The sequence below is a fragment of the Lissotriton helveticus genome, chromosome 12 (genome assembly GCF_964261635.1).
Source record: "Lissotriton helveticus chromosome 12, aLisHel1.1, whole genome shotgun sequence".
Lineage (NCBI taxonomy): Eukaryota > Metazoa > Chordata > Amphibia > Caudata > Salamandridae > Lissotriton > Lissotriton helveticus.
Window position 1 is genome coordinate 278933132 of NC_136073.1, and position 16883 is coordinate 278950014.

The 16883-nt window shown below is 49.9% G+C and overlaps 1 protein-coding gene across 1 annotated transcript in view; it reads left to right on the forward strand.

The window, feature by feature from the left end:
• The window catches only part of TMEM231 (transmembrane protein 231), a 223246-nt gene that overhangs the window by 67132 nt on the left and 139231 nt on the right, over positions 1–16883 (forward strand). Inside the window, exon 5 of the mRNA XM_078668442.1 lies at positions 15763–15844. Within this exon, the coding sequence (XP_078524568.1) occupies positions 15763–15844 (82 nt within the window). The remainder of the gene's footprint in view (positions 1–15762; positions 15845–16883) is intronic.

Genomic DNA, 16883 nt, shown 5'->3' on the forward strand with positions numbered 1-16883 from the left:
GATGACATATGTAGAGCAGCAACTTGGTCTACACCACATACATTCACAAAGCACTACTGTGTTGATGTACAGGCTGCACAACAAGCCAGAGTGGGCCAAGCTGTATTAAAAACTCTATTTCAAACAGTTGCGACAGACACTGGTGACCACCGCTAGGGAGGTAACTGCTTTACAATCTATTCATAAATGTACCATCTGCAGCCCATATGCCTCGAACGGAATATGCTACTTACCAGTATGCATCTGTTCTTGGCATAGAGGGCTGCAGAGTGGTACATGCCCTCCCTGCCTCCCCGGAAACCTGTGTCTGTCCCAACATTATCTTATTTAGATACACTTACATGGGCATATCTTTATGTACTATACTACACTACTCCATCTAACCCTACTATGGCAAAACAATCTAAGGATGGAGCCGATGCCCATGCGCACTAACACCGAGAGGAGGAGTCATCTATGACGACAAAGACTTCTCCAGAAGAAAAACAAAGTGCAATCATCCGAGCCCAACACCAGATGGCGATCTATTCATAAATGTACCACTCTGCAGCCCTCTATGCCAAGAACAGATGCATACTGGTAAGTAGCATATTCCTTATGCCGCTCTTACCTCCCAGGTCCTGCTGGATTTGGCTCGCTGGTGCTGCCTGCAATTGTCCTGGCTGGGAAGGATAGTCGCTGTCGAAATGGCAGTCCTTCCCTCGGTCTCTGCAGTTAGGGATCAACAAGTTTATCTGGGGAGGGTAAAAAGGCATGACTCCACAGGCATTTGCTCTGTTGCGCGACTAGAGGGGGAGGTCTCACCATACCCATGATTGCACAATACTAGTAAGCCTCTCAACTTCACTTCCTGGTGGAGTGAAGTCGACTAGCCTCCGAGAAACATTGGTGTTTTATGGACCAGGCCGTGGCGGGCTCCCCCACATTGAAAGAGCTATGGCTGCCCCATAGACATCAAGCGTGGGGTCTTTATTCGTCCACAGTGACTGGCTCTGCATCCAGGCTTTGGGACACAGTGGCAATCTGGGCCAGCCTCACCTCTTCCCCTTTCCTCATGATGCCAATCCTAGCTAACGTCAACTTTTCACCAGGGATGTATCAGGATGGCGCTGGCGGGAGGGAAGCTGCAAGCACATAGGCTGTCTGTTCGACACACAAGGGATAATCCCATTTGACCGACTGAAGGCATATTATGACCTGGAGAGGGCAGACCGCTTGCTATACTTACAAATATGACATTGGGTACTTCAGCCAACTTTCGCCCCTAGCACCCCCTCACACCTTTTGAGAAATGGGATTTCTTTAAGGACGACAGACGTCTTATTCTATCACAGAGATCTATGCAATATTGGTTTGGGGGAGGGGGGGTGACAACTCCGGCCAAGACATCAGGACAGAAAAGGTTGGGGGCAGAAATTGTCAGGGCCCTTTTCATCAAAGATTGGGACGATATCTGCTACTGGGGCAGCCACACTGCTCATAAGATGGCTAGTACTGAGACTGCATATAAAAGTATTTCATACCAGTACTTCATCCTGTGCTTCTCCAAGCGTGGTGCCCAGGGCGCACACATGAATCATGAGACTGCATATAAAAGTGTCTTATACCGGTACTTCATCCTGTGCTTCTCCAAGCGTGGTGCCCAGGGCACACAAATGAATCATGGAGGGGCTGTGGTGGGACAGACCCCTTGGTCCACCTTCTTTGGCACTGTCCGAAGCTGGTCCACTAGTGGGAGTGCATCTTATATGATATATCTATCAATCAGGAGTTTGTTAAAGCGCAACTACTCACCCGTAAGGGTCTCAAGGCGCTGGGGGTGGGGGGGGGGTGCAGGTTCCATTCCATCAAGGAAGGGGTCTGTCGAAGAGCCAGGTTTTGAGGTTTCTTGCGAAGATGGGGAGCGATGTTGTCTGTCTGAGGTGGAGCGGAAGGGCGTTCCATGCTTTGGCCGCGAGGAAGGAGAAGGAGCGGCCTCCCGATCTGGTCTTTCTGGTGCGGGGGACCACGGCGTAGGAGAGCTGGGCTGATCGTAGAGTCCTTTTGGGTGCGTGGAATTTGAGCCGGCTGTTCAGGTATGCTGGTCCGGTGCCGTGGAGGGCCTTGTGTGCGTGGGTGAGCATCTTAAAGGTGATTCTCGCCTCGACGGGGAGCCAGTGGAGTGTGCGCAGGTGCTGGGAGATGTGGCAGTGTTTTGGCAGGTTGAGGACCAGTCTTGCGGCGGCGTTCTGGATGTTCTGTAGCTTGCGGATGAGGTTTTTGTTTATTCCGGCGTAGAGTGCGTTGCCGTAGTCCAGTCTGCTGGTGACCAGGGCGTGAGTGACTGTCTTTCGGTGTTCAAGGTGGATCCATTTGAAGGTCTTACGAAGGAGGCGGAGGGTGTGGAAGCAGGAAGATGAGACACAGTTGATCTGGCGGTCCATTTTGAGCTCGGAGTCCAGGATGATTCCCAGGTTGCGTGCGTGGTCTGTGGGGGTTGGCGGGTTTCCGAGGGCGGTGGGCCACCAGGTGTCGCTCCAGGCGTCGGGGTTTGGGCCCATGATGAGTACTTCTGTTTTGTTGGTGTTTAGTTGTAGGCAGCTGTTTTTCATCCATTTGGCGACGGCTTCCATGCCTTCTCGAAAGTTGCGTCTGGCGGTGTTGGGCTCGTTGGATAGGGAGAGGATGAGCTGGGTGTCGTCTGCGTATGACACGATGTTGAGTCCGTAGGTTCTGACGATGGGGGCAAGTGGAGCCATGTAGACGTTGAAGAGCGTCGGGCTGAGGGAGGAGCCCTGGGGGACTCCGCAGGTGGTAGGTGTGGGGTCTGAGAGGAAAGGGGGGAGTCTGACCCGTTGCGTCCTGCCGGAGAGGAAGGAGCAGATCCAGTCGAGGGCCTTGTCCTGGATTCCTGCGTCGTAGAGTCTGCGTATTAGGGTGCGGTGGGAGACTGTGTCGAACGCCGCTGATAGGTCTAGGAGGATGAGGGCTACTGTTTCTCCTTTGTCCAGTAGGGTGCGGATGTCGTCTGTTGCGGCGAGGAGGGCGGTTTCCGTACTGTGGTTTTTTCTGAAGCCAGATTGGGAGGAGTCGAGGATGTTGTGTTCTTCAATGAATGTGGCGAGTTGGCTGTTGATGGCTTTCTCGATGCCTTTCGCTGGGAAAGGGAGCAGGGAGATGGACAGGGCCTTCAATACAGAAATCCCGAGGTGCCATGCCTACACTATACTGGGGCTTCCAAACCCTCTAACCTACCCCTTGCACTCATTGATGGGGAGACAGATGGCCTTGGTCCTGGGGGCAGCCCATCAGGTCATTCTCTCTGCATGGGGTTCAAATAGCGTCCCGACTACACAACATGGCTCCATAAACTATAGTACAATTAGGGGATTGAAAACCTCTCATTAACTGTGCATCCGATAAGTGACTCTTACACTGAATTGCAGGTGCCGTTCTTCACTATCCTGTCCACCATATTCAATTAACTGAGCTGTCCGATTATCTTAAACTGTTGAGCTTGATCCCCTCGACAAAGATGCCTGAAGGCCCAGCCCAACCCTAAGCACGACATGCATTCGCTCAGGCCCGAAACATGAGCCATCGTACAAAAGTTGTAGGTAATTGAAGCTACCTCTTCCAAAGGAGTTGGGGGGTGTTCTGATTCTGACTGTTGCACAAAGAGGGTCTCTCGCCGGCCGGGATTTGCTCCGCTGAGGCGTTCGAGGCGTTCCTTTGATTGTTGGGAGTAGCGGTCGGGCTTCGCTCCGCCGAGCGACCTACCCCCTCTGCTTTTCCTGTCTGGCCGGGCTTTGCTCCGCTGGCCAGGACTACGGTTCCCAGCAGCCACAACCCAGGACGCCGACACTGTCATCATCCTGCGCCAGGAGGCGCATAAAGACCTGCGTGCTGTCGAGGACCTTGTGTTGCACAAAGAGGGTCTCACACCGGCCGGGCTTTGCTCCACTGAGGTGTTCGAGGCGTTCCTTTGATTGTTGGGAGTAGCGGTCGGGCTTCGCTCCGCCAAGCGACCTAACCCCTCTGCTTTTCCTGTCTGGCCGGGCTTTGCTCCGCTGGCCAGGACTACAGTTCCCGGCAGCCCCAACCCAGGATGCCGACACTGTCATCATCCTGCGCCAGGAGGCGCATAAAGACCTGCATGCTGTCGAGGACCTTGTGTTGCACAAAGAGGGTCTCACGCCGGCCGGGCTTTGCTCCGCTGAGGCGTTCGAGGCGTTCCTTTGATTGTTGGGATTAGCGGCCGGGCTTCGCTCCGCCGAGCGACCTACCCCCTCTGTGTAGGAACTGGGGTCACCAGTTCCCCGTGGGTAGCCTGGCACGAGCAGGTAGGCACACGAAAGCGTATGTGTTATGTGACTACACAGCACACACTCCCTGAGATAATAAAAGGCACGCAATGACTGACGCCACTCCAGTATGTTTGATTAAAAATCAAATAACTTTTATGTAAGATTAAGGTTCAGGAGTGGAGAATCACAATATCACTTAGTCATTAAAACATTTCATTGGAGGGGAGAAAAGGGAGCAGTTCAATAATCAATTTAACATGTTACCATGACATTTCATTAGAAACTTAGCATTTCATTAGTTAACGATGGACATTTCCTGAAAGAATTAGCATCTCATTAAACAGGAGCAAAACATCTCATTAAACATGAAGAAATCTCCATTTCATCAAGTAAGTAACCTGTTCAGTAGGTACCGCAGTTAACCTCTCACCCAACAAGGGTGAACATTACCTAAAGCTCCCTAGCAGGAATAAACAATGCAGCATCTCTTAATAATCATTTCCCTGCAGGAGTAAAGGGTGTGATTCTGTAATCACCACAGCATATCGCCATAACCCTGTCAGGAAAGAAAATAGCGTTTCCCTACACAGCAGTAAACATTCCAGTAGGTATAAACCAGTATGTCCGCAGGTAAATTGACACATTGCCTCCAGCATGGGTAAAATATTTCATTAATAAACAACCCCTGCAGCATAGCACTTTTAGGCATCTGGGCAACTGTTCCTTGGATAGGATAAACATTTCATGAAGCCTGCCCCTGCAAAGAATACATCAGAAGACATTCAATTATCCGCCCAGTCAGCAGGAGTAAACAACCTTTCATTAGGCAGGCCCTAGCAGATCACTGCAGTGGCAGGGGTAGAAACCACTTCTCGGAGCAGGGATAAACACTTCATAAAAGATGAACCCTGTTATCTACAGAAGTAAAACATTTTAACAGGCGAGCATATTGCGAAAACCCTGTCAACAGGTGAGAGTAAAACGTTTCAGCAAACAGCCTTTCATTAGGAAATTACCACCATTCCATTACTCCGCACCAAAGATTTCATAAGCCCCAATGAGCCCTGCATCAGGCTGAAAATGAGCATTTCAGTAAACATTTAAACTTGGCTCATGCATCTGAAACTTTTCCTTAGCAGACGCAAAACACTTCCCTATGTCGGAGTAACACCTTCCATCAATGGTGATTCATTCCATTGAGCCTAAACAACTCCTTTTGTGGGGCTAATGGGGGCCACTGGGGCCTAGTCACTAAATGATGAACTTGGGGGTTCTGACCAAGTCAATAAGGGCTACTGCCCAGTTCGGAGGGCCTTCTGTGAATAATCTGGGCCAACGGGGCCCAACAACAGTGTTCCCCAGGGGAGGGACGAACTCGGGGCCTTCTGTGGCCTTCCGCCCTCCTCCCCGGGGTTTACCTTTTCTCTTTGGCCTTTCCAGGCCCTTGCGGCGTTTAGAGGCTCAATGCAAAGGCTCTCACTCCTTATGGAGCCCTCCGGCAGGGCAGGGGCACACAGTTCACCTTCGGCCCTTCCGGGGCTTGCACGGCCAGATGGTGGGGGCTCGGACTCCCTTGGAGCCCTCCCCGAGCTTGAAGTGCTGCTCCTGGGCCTCGCGCTGTCTCCAGGGCCCGGGAGCCAATCAGGAACGGCCTCCGGCAGGGCGCGCCCGCAGCCGCCAATGGCAGTGCGGCCTGCGGGGGCGCGACAATCGAGGGCCAATGAGCGCACGGCGGGGGCGGAGTCTCCGTTGACCCCCCCGTCACGTGACGCTGGTCTGAGGCTTCGGGCCTAGCGCGACCTACTTCTACAATCGCGGCGGCCTCTCCCAACCTCCGGGGCCGCCGCGGGAACTCCTCCCACTGGGCCGGCTGTGGCGGTGATGGGGCAGTCCTCGGGCCCAGCGCGGCCCACCTCAGATTCCGGTGGCCCTCTCAACACCGCGGCGGCGATCACAACCCTCAGCCATGCAGCGGCGGCCCTTTCCTGGCACCGGGGGCCGCCGGGGGACAACTCGCAGCTCTCCCAAAGGCGCAGCAGGTGAGCGCTCGAAGGGGCAACACAGCGCTCCTCAAAGGGGCCTAGCGCCAGGGGTTTCACGGCGCTGGGCCCAGTCAGCAGGGCGCGAATGGCAGCGCTTCTCTGGGGGCGATTACCACAGCGCTTTATCGACATTCTCCAGCGCTACTCAAAGGGCAATGACAACAGGAGCGTCTCAGGGGTATAGCGCTTCAGGAACACCACAGCGCTTGGGTAAAACACGATGTGGGGGCACACCCAGCAGTTCAGGGGGCTAGCGCTACGCAGAGATAGCGCTTAGCAGACACCTCAGTGAGGGCACTTCCCTCAGAACAGCAATTCAGCCCATTCAACCAGGGGGAATTAGGCAGGATAGCAAAGGGGGTCCAGGACAGGATTAAGGGGCGCAGATGCAGCACAGTCCAGTACCTGGTTGATTCCCCAGCAGTCTTATGGTAACTTGAAGGTCTTCTGTTTCTTGGCACTTGATGGTTTCTGCGCCCTTGTAAATATCGGTTCCTTGTTACTTGAAGGGGGGTTGAGTTGGGGACTGCAGGCAGGCTTCCTCTGCAGGTCACTGTAGATGGACCCTGGGGTTCCCTCTCGCCGGGCCAGATCAGTGGGTAGTTAAGGGCACCTCACCCAGCTTAAGAGGCAGCACCTAAATCATGTCACTCCCAGTAGCATAGGTCCCTGACTAGTCCCTACCGCCTAAAACTCCTGGTGTGGGTTCCCCAGGTCAGTGATGCCCCAACTGACTGGAAAGTTTCCCTCCCTTTCCTTATATAGCGACAGTTGGCAGTTGGCAGTGGCAGTTGGTGTCACCTCCCCTGTTCTAGAAGGTTCCAGGAGCTTCCCTCATTCTAGCTATGGGCAGGCTGGCATCGCAACATTGTTTAAGGGTTCCAGCCAGCTCCTGGCTACTAGAATGCGCCTGGCAAGACCACGCTGCAGTAGCAGGGGTCAGTGGCAGCCATGTTGAGGGAAGAGGGAACCTGCACCTAGCATTGATTTTAACTTTACCCAGGGCATTTTAACCTCACAGGGCCTATACAAGTACATTATAAAGGGGGGACATCCTGAATTGGGGGAAGCAAAAAGCGAAAAATTTAAGTGAAAAGGGCCAAGTCCAACACTCTGCTTTTCCTGTCTGGCCGGGCTTTGCTCCGCTGGCCAGGACTACGGGTCCCAGCAGCCCCAACCCAGGACGCCGACACTGTCATCATCCTGCGCCAGGAGGCGTATAAAGACCTGCGTGCTGTCGAGGACCTTGTGTTGCACAAAGAGGGTCTCTTGCCGGCCGGGCTTTGCTCCGCTGAGGCGTTCGAGGCGTTCCTTTGATTGTTGGGAGTAGCGGCCGGGCTTCGCTCTGCCGAGCGACCTACCCCCTCTGCTTTTCCTGTCTGGCCGGGCTTTGCTCCGCTGGCCAGGACTACGGTTCCCAGCAGCCCCAACCCAGGACGCCGACACTGTCATCATCCTGCGCCAGGAGGCGCATAAAGACCTGCGTGCTGTCGAGGACCTTGTGTTGCACAAAGAGGGTCTCACGCCGGCCGGGCTTTGCTCCGCTGAGGCGTTCGAGGCGTTCCTTTGATTGTTGAGAGTAGCGGCCGGGCTTCGCTCTGCCGAGCGACCTACCCCCCTCTGCTTTTCCTGTCTGGCCGGGCTTTGCTCCGCTGGCCAGGACTACGGTTCCCAGCAGCCCCAACCCAGGACGCAGACACTGTCATCATCTTGCGCCAGGAGGCGCATAAAGACCTGCGTGCTGTCGAGGACCTTGTGTTGCACAAAGAGGGTCTCATGCCGGCCGGGCTTTGCTCCGCTGAGGCGTTCGAGGCGTTCCTTTGATTGTTGGGAGTAGCGGTCGGGCTTCGCTCCGCCGAGCGACCTACCCCCTCTGCTTTTCCTGTCTGGCCGGGCTTTGCTCCGCTGGCCAGGACTACGGTTCCCAGCAGCCCCAATCCAGGACGCCGACACTGTCATCATCCTGCGCCAGGAGGCGCATAAAGACCTGCGTGCTGTCGAGGACCTTGTGTTGCACAAAGAGGGTCTCTTGCCGGCCGGGCTTTGCTCCGCTGAGGCGTTCGAGGCGTTCCTTTGATTGTTGGGAGTAGCGGCCGGGCTTCGCTCTGCCGAGCGACCTACCCCCTCTGCTTTTCCTGTCTGGCCGGGCTTTGCTCCGCTGGCCAGGACTACGGTTCCCAGCAGCCCCAACCCAGGACGCCGACACTGTCATCATCCTGCGCCAGGAGGCGCATAAAGACCTGCATGCTGTCGAGGACCTTGTGTTGCACAAAGAGGGTCTCACGCCGGCCGGGCTTTGCTCCACTGAGGCGTTCGAGGCGTTCCTTTGATTGTTGAGAGTAGCGGCCGGGCTTCGCTCTGCCGAGCGACCTACCCCCCTCTGCTTTTCCTGTCTGGCCGGACTTTGCTCCGCTGGCCAGGACTACGGTTCCCAGCAGCCCCAACCCAGGAAGCAGACACTGTCATCATCTTGCGCCAGGAGGCGCATAAAGACCTGCGTGCTGTCGAGGACCTTGTGTTGCACAAAGAGGGTCTCACGCCGGCCGGGCTTTGCTCCGCTGAGGCGTTCGAGGCGTTCCTTTGATTGTTGGGAGTAGCGGTCGGGCTTCGCTCCGCCGAGCGACCTACCCCCTCTGCTTTTCCTGTCTGGCCGGGCTTTGCTCCGCTGGCCAGGACTACGGTTCCCAGCAGCCCCAATCCAGGACGCCGACACTGTCATCATCCTGCGCCAGGAGGCGCATAAAGACCTGCGTGCTGTCGAGGACCTTGTGTTGCACAAAGAGGGTCTCTTGCCGGCTGGGCTTTGCTCCGCTGAGGCGTTCGAGGCGTTCCTTTGATTGTTGGGAGTAGCGGCCGGGCTTCGCTCTGCCGAGCGACCTACCCCCTCTGCTTTTCCTGTCTGGCCGGGCTTTGCTCCGCTGGCCAGGACTACGGTTCCCAGCAGCCCCAACCCAGGACGCCGACACTGTCATCATCCTGCGCCAGGAGGCGCATAAAGACCTGCGTGCTGTCGAGGACCTTGTGTTGCACAAAGAGGGTCTCACGCCGGCCGGGCTTTACTCCGCTGAGGCGTTCGAGGCGTTCCTTTGATTGTTGAGAGTAGCGGCCGGGCTTCGCTCTGCTGAGCGACCTACCCCCCTCTGCTTTTCCTGTCTGGCCGGGCTTTGCTCCGCTGGCCAGGCTTTGCTCCGCTGGCCAGGACTACGGTTCCCAGCAGCCCCAACCCAGGACGCAGACACTGTCATCATCTTGCGCCAGGAGGCGCATAAAGACCTGCGTGCTATCTCGTCCCGCGAGGACGCGCGCGAGACGCGCCGGGAGAAGCCCGGGACAAGGGCGGGACAGTCTGTGGCAGGACGAGGCTGGGCTGGGCCCCAGACCCTGGTTGTTTGCGGACCACACATTCCCCAACACTGTGAGACTTTTCGCATTATGTATTAATGTAATTTGTATAACCATATTTACATCCCCCGTTATCGCAGTGTTTATTTATGCGAGTTATTCTATAACAATGTCCAAACTTAGATCTGCTAAAACCTCCTCAGCGCCCACAACGATGGATAACTACTTGGTTAAAGTAGTAAGTAAGATTAACAAAGACCGGCGTCTTTCATTAAGCCGGGTAAGTCCTCCGGGTCTCCTACAAGCCTGTCTGCTCCCACAGTAGCTCCTGTCCTAGATCATAGTCGCATTGAAGGTGGTCAAACAATAACGATTAATGAAATATCTGGTTCTCCAGTGCGTAGCCAGGTGGTGCTGGACGACCCTTTGGATATTCTACAACAACCTTTCCCGGCATCCTCGCCGGCCCCTTCCCCGTCCCCGGTACGCAGAGTAGTAAGAGCCTGTAGGAAGCTACCAACTAAGCGGGGGGGGCAACAGGAAAACTAAAACAGCTGGTTCACCATCCAAAAGTTCCGAACGAGCTACGGAGACCCCGAATTAGGGCGAGTTGATAAATCTGTCCTCGAACCAATTTGACTTGTTGGCCAGTATTATTGAAACTAAACTGGAATTTATGATTAAACCCTTAGTGGCCAAATTAGATCAGGTATCAAGAGAAGTAACTAGACTGGGTGGCCTCTTGAACTCTCATATTGCCCTGGCTAAAACGAATAAGGTTATACAAGTGGACGCTATTGCAAACATAGAGGCAGCTGCACCTTCCAATGGGGGAACTAGGGCAATTCAAACAGCTCCAGCTATTCAACCACCTCCAGTGAGTGTTAGCAACCAACTGACCACAGTAGTGGAGAACAAGGAGGGGTGGAATGAAGTAAGGAGAAGACGTCCTGCTAATCTCCCCCCAGATTGCGCTCCTTACGTGGTTGTACTAACCAATGTACCTGGGGTGGATTCCCATCTTACTGCGTCTTGGCAAGAAACCCATGACTCCCTGAAAAATAAAGCAAGTATCATGGCTGAACAAAAATTGTGGGTTCCCAGTTGCCTTTTCAAATGACATATTATCTACTCGAAGAGTTAGTTGGATAGGTAACTCTAGAAAGAATAGCAGGGGGGACTGTATTATTGTTAATTTTAAGCACCCGCAGCATGTTGCCACAGTCCTGCTTAGAGCGGCTTCTTTACCAATTGCCGATAACACTGTATGTGCACGTCCTCTTGGTTTTTTTTACAGCCACCTTAGTAATATACCACACACATATATTAATCAGCCCACAACTTTTTCATCTCTACCTAGGCCTGGCTTCGCTACACCATTGCAAAACAGAATTCAAACTCTAAATAGCGCGGATCCATATTGTAGGATCCTCAGGCCTGATAGAATATTTGACCAAGCCTTGCCATTGGCCAATCGATATACCCCTTTATCATCAATGGAGGAAAATGACTGACTAACGCAAAATTCGAGGATCGAAGCTCAGCTTTCGCACCCTACTTGTAGGATTATGACCTGGAATATTGCTGGCATCAAGGCCAAATCAGGAAATTACACTTGGGTCAACTCATTAAAAACCTTTGATATCGTAGCCCTCCAAGAGACTTGGGACCCGATAAACAGTTTCTCTTTGGATGGTTATAGACATTTCTGTATTCCAGCAACTAATAGTGTGGCAGGAAGAGCCAAGGGAGGCCTACTTTGTTTATTTAAACTTGATCTACAGGGTATGTTAACCCAGTGTAACTCAGGATGTCAAAACTGCTTAATTGTTGAATTATCCCCCCCCCCGATACTTCCAAAATTCTATTCATTAATTTTTATAATTCCTGTGCCAGTGAGAGCATTAAATTTAATCTGGATTTACTGGAGAAATTTCTGTCAGTATACAGTACTACTGTAAATGCCTTAGAAATATTATTTATGGGAGACTTTAATATCCATCCCTGCAACCAACCGTGTGCCAGCACAGAAGAAGAGGGCCCCCTATATTCTTTACCCATACATCTTGAACATTCAAAACGGGGGGAGGCCCTTGAAAACTTTTTGGCGACATGGAATCTTTGAGTCAGGTTGCGGGGAATGTAGTTCATGGACCCCCACATTTAAAGGTACAGACGATGGTACAATTATTGATTACATTTTTATGTCTTCTTTTATTTTGTCAAAGGTTTTATGTTATAAGACTGAGGTCTCGGTTTTTAGTGACCACAATCCAGTTCTAATAGAGATGCTGTCTGCGGATCTGTTGACCCTCAAAACTGTGACACACAAGGGCGGCTCAAATGTGATTGCTAAAGATAAAGGCCGTAGGCTAAAATGGTCAAAAATAGTTCCTGAAACCTTCTTGCAGGAAGTACTGTACAGGGTTGAGGATGATGTAGCCATATGCCTAGAGAAGCAAGCCCAAAGTAGAAATGTGGTTATTGCTTTTGATAATATTTGCAGACAAATCAACCATAGTTTACTCGCAGGAACTAGACAGACTAGTCATTTCGACAAGAGATGGTTCAATAAAAAATGCTCAAGGGCGCATGCAGTTCTATTAAAGCTTTGAAGGCCACCCCGAAAGATAGACCACTAATAGCGAGTTTAAGGACTGCTTACAAAAAAGCTATTCAGGATAGGAAAACAGAGTTGAAAGAAGAGGCCTGGACACAATTACTTGCTCCTGAGGTTTTAAAAAACAGTGGGCAGTTTTGAAAAATTATAAATCAACCGCTGTTTTCGGGTGACGACAACTCGCCCCGTGAGTCCAACATTCCTGACGAGGGCTGGATAGCGCATTTTGGGAAAATATATTCTAGCCCAGATTCTGAGAATCACACGAACACCGTTGTTCCCAGAACTGAGGGTTCCCTTGTGATATTCGAGGTTATAGAAGTGGAAAGAGCAATTGAACAGACACTAAAAAATAAGGCACCAGGCCCTGCCGGGGTTCCTGCAGACATATTCAAATGCGCACCAAAAGTTTGGGCTAAGATCTTGTGTAGTGTTTTTAATGCTCTGAACCAGAATAATATACCGGTGTCCTGGAAGAAATCCATCATCATCCCAGTCTTTAAAAAGGGAGATAGGCAGGACCCCACCTGTTACAGTAGTGGAGTAGTGTGGCTCACTGGTTAGAGGCAGCAGGCCCGAGAGCAGAAGTCGGCCCGGGACCAGGGTTCAATTCCCGACGCGGCAGGGTCGTGGACCTTGGTCAGCGGACTCGATAATTCTCGCTTCGGTGCTTACTCTAATTAGGGGTTCCACTCGGCAACTCTGGGCATTAGCTTGCCTAATCTCCACAACGGCCCCACCAATTCTGGGGATGCCTGGCTCCACCTTGGGGACTCCCAGCAAGGGACCATCCCTCAGGGAAAGCCAGGACGGGTTCCTCAGAGTTATACAGCACCAGGAAACCTATGGACGGGTAGCAGTGCGCTTTACAAGCTCAAAAACATTTACATTTACAGGCCTATCTCCCTAATAGATTCATCGGTTAAAATCCTGGGACGGGTTATCCTGCATAAAATAAAGGATTGATTAGACGATAGAGGGGTACTGTCGAATGTACAATATGGTTTTAGATCCAAAAGGAGCACGTTAGACCAATGCCTTAATCTACAATTATTAATCGACAAATACACTAAGGCTAAGGAGGGGTCAATGTACCTGGGATTCATGGACCTCTCCTCGGCATTTGATCTTGTAAATCGGACAAAGTTATGGCAAATCCTGCTTAATATGGTATTTGATCAGGCCTTGGTTAACCTTCTGGCGGATTTACACTCTGGCCTATCGGCTTCGTTTCGGGTCACTGTGAGGGGCGCTGCTCTAGCCATTTTAACTCAGAGAGGGGGTCAGGCAAGGATGTATCCTGGCCCCCCTTCTTTTTACAGTATATATTAATGCCTTAGAGCCGGCGTTAAAGAAGGCCACTCTTGATATACCGCGTATAGGGGAACTTTGTATTCCAGTCCTCCTCTACGCGGATGACGCTGTCCTTATTTCACGGACGGGGGTGGGGTTACAACGGCTGCTTGATGCCTTTGGGAACTTTATGAGGTCCTTGGATCTTAAAATTTATGCGAAAAAGTCACAAGTGATGATCATGGGGAGGAGTTCCAGGAAGAAACTAGTTAAAACCTTTTTTGGCTGTGAGGAAGAACTCTGTAGAGTGTCAATATTTCCTTACCTGGGGATTACCTTTGATGAGAGAGGGAGTTGGGGCCCGCAACTTAAAAATAGAAATATTGCCTTTGCAAGAACAACCTCTGCTCTTCAGGGCTTCACAAAAAAACTGGGGGCAAGGCCTATAGAAGCAATAATGAAGATATATAAAGCTAAGTGCCTTGCAGTTGCCACATATGGTAGCTCAATATGGGGCTACAGTCCCCCAGATTGTTTACAGGTGACTGAAAATAAATTTATGAGATCTATCCTTGCAGTGCCACAGTCCACTCACTCATATACCATCCATTCTGAGTTGGGGGCAGGATTTATTTCTGACATGATAAAAGTGGCTCCATTAATATGCTGGATGAAGACCTGGCTGAACCAGGAAATCTCCTTGAACCACATTATCATGAAAGACTGTGTCTCCTACTAGAAAATGTCAGTAAGATCCGGTGGTTGACATACATTAAAAACAGTTTTTATAAACTAGGGAGACCTGAGCTCTTCTCCTCACCAGAGTCAATAACACCTAAGGATATTACACAAATTAAGGGTGTTATGTCGCATATGTTGGCCCTGGAGAGAGAGGACCTAGAACTTAAATAACCCACTGTAAGGGCTAACCTTATTGTAGCTAACCCACCAGGACCCGAACTTTACCTTTACACGGTGAATCGTCCATATCACAGGTTCCTTCTAACCCGTTTTCGTTTTAATCTGATCCACCTGAACTTAGGCTACTTCCCTAATTGGAGTACCCCAGAAAACGCTATGCCTTGTAGCTGCGACAACTTTTCCACTCAGAACACAATGCATTTCTTGTTGTTCTGTGGACATTACACGGAATTAAGGATGACATATCTGGTTCCTATTCTTAAAGAGGCAGGATTCCTGCAAGTCAAGCACGCTCTGTTGTATCTACAACTACTAAATAGCCATTGTATCATTTTTCATGTTGCTAGTTTTTTAGTGGGTGCTGCTCGGACCAGGAAAAGGATTAACTGTACTTAAACGAACTCGGATCTTGTAAACTGAAATGACGCTAGTTTACCATGTAAAATTGACAGTAAGGGTATTTAAACAGACTGTTGGGATTTTATGTGATTTTATGTGACCTTATGAGATTTTATGAAATTTTAAGAAATCCTTTGAAACTTTTTAAATGGTTATATATTTTTTACTCTATGTGTGTAAATAAGGTAGATTTTGTATTGTATCGTTGTCTTTTTATGATATTGAATTATCGAAATAAAGTATTCTGACTGACTGACTGACTGTGCCTTAATGATGCTGCTATCCCTAGGGTTGTAGGCGGACAGCTGTGTACTCTAATGTTTTGCTCTTGCCAGTATAATAAACAGAATTTATCCATAAAGAAGAGAAATCAGAAGCTGCATAAAATACACGTTACTAGTCTGTCAGTGTATTTCTGTTTCTAGTCATTGATTTAATAGGGTATCCTATAGTATAGCAATTGTGCTGATCCCTGTATCCAACCTCCCTGCTTCACAGTAAGGTATTATGGCCAGTATTCGAGATAAGCCAACCTGGATGTCCTAATCTGGCATTAGTCTGCAGTTACAGCCCCAACCAATGTTGTTTTATTTGTAAAGGAGTGCCCCAACTGAGGTGAGTAACATGCACTGTTTTGTTACGCCTTGTTTGTATGAACAATCAACTGAAGAGTTCTCTATTAAGCATATATTGTTAAAGAAAGGAGTGGGGGTGTTTAAGATTTCTTTTAAGGTACCTGATGGAGAACCCCATATTAACTTTGAGATAAGGGAGTCTTCAATAGTAATAAAGCCCTAACTTTTATTTATATGAAATATGTTACTTCACTGTGGTATTGATTGCTATTGTTGTTCTCTAGGTGTCTGTGATTAATGGGACAAGTCCCTTTGCAAGTGCATACGACCTCACTAACATCATTGCAGCCTACCAAGAAAGGAACGGTAAGTCAGTGTAAACTAATTTTGAACTGGTATTTGAGCAGTAGAGGAAATATGGACTTTACATTAACTCATTTGTTTTAAAACTTGCTTACTGAATGGTGGACCACATTCTTATGGGGAGCATGTATTGTTACAAATAGCAGCCACTTAAATACAATAAGCTTTATTTGAGAAGCAAACATTAGCTAGAACAAGAAGGCAGCATTCTTTACTCCTGCCTCACCACTGCCCTGACAAACAAAGCCTAATAAACGGTAGCTAAACATTCAAGTGCAAGATACATAGTAAAGATATGGGTTTTCAATTGCTTTTGAAAGGCAAGTAAAGAAGAAACAACTTTGGTTTACCTTGTAGATCATCCCGGAGATGGGGTTTTAAAGGAAATAAGTGCCTAATTATACCTCCTGAAATCTGCAAGAGAAACAGTTGATGGATTAAGGCAAAATCATAGCTTAATTTGAAGCTGGTGGTTGCCAGTAGGGCCACCAACACTCATATTTCCTCATAAGATATATTTACTGAGAGCAAGAGAAAGAAAACACACAAAGGGTACATGAGGAAGAGAAAGACTGAAAAACCATCAAAAGGGAAAAAGCAGGAACCTGGAAGAGTGATATAAAGGCGTATGAAGTGTCTCGTAGTGAATTAAAAAGACATGAGGTGGATTCAAGACTACTGACCCATGGTATTCGGTGCACCAATATTTAATAGACCCAGTCGCAGGCTTTAAAACAGAACTTTAGGCACCAGCAATTATTTTTTTCCAAGTTAAGCTCTGGATAAAATAGATTGCAAACAGAGGCAACCCCTATAAAACTCAGACTTGCAGTGTTATTCCTGGCAAATCGAGGATATGTGGTCGAACTGACTAGCACCCTTGATCAGATGTGCAGCGCAGTGGATTGCTAACTTCAATTGGTGCAGAAGATAGAGGGAAGTTGAGCAGAAGTGTATTTCAGCCATCTACATGGACATTTTAGTGTAATGGTGGGCATTTTAGTGGCAGCATACTGCCTAAGCTTTTACCAGAAAATGAGGT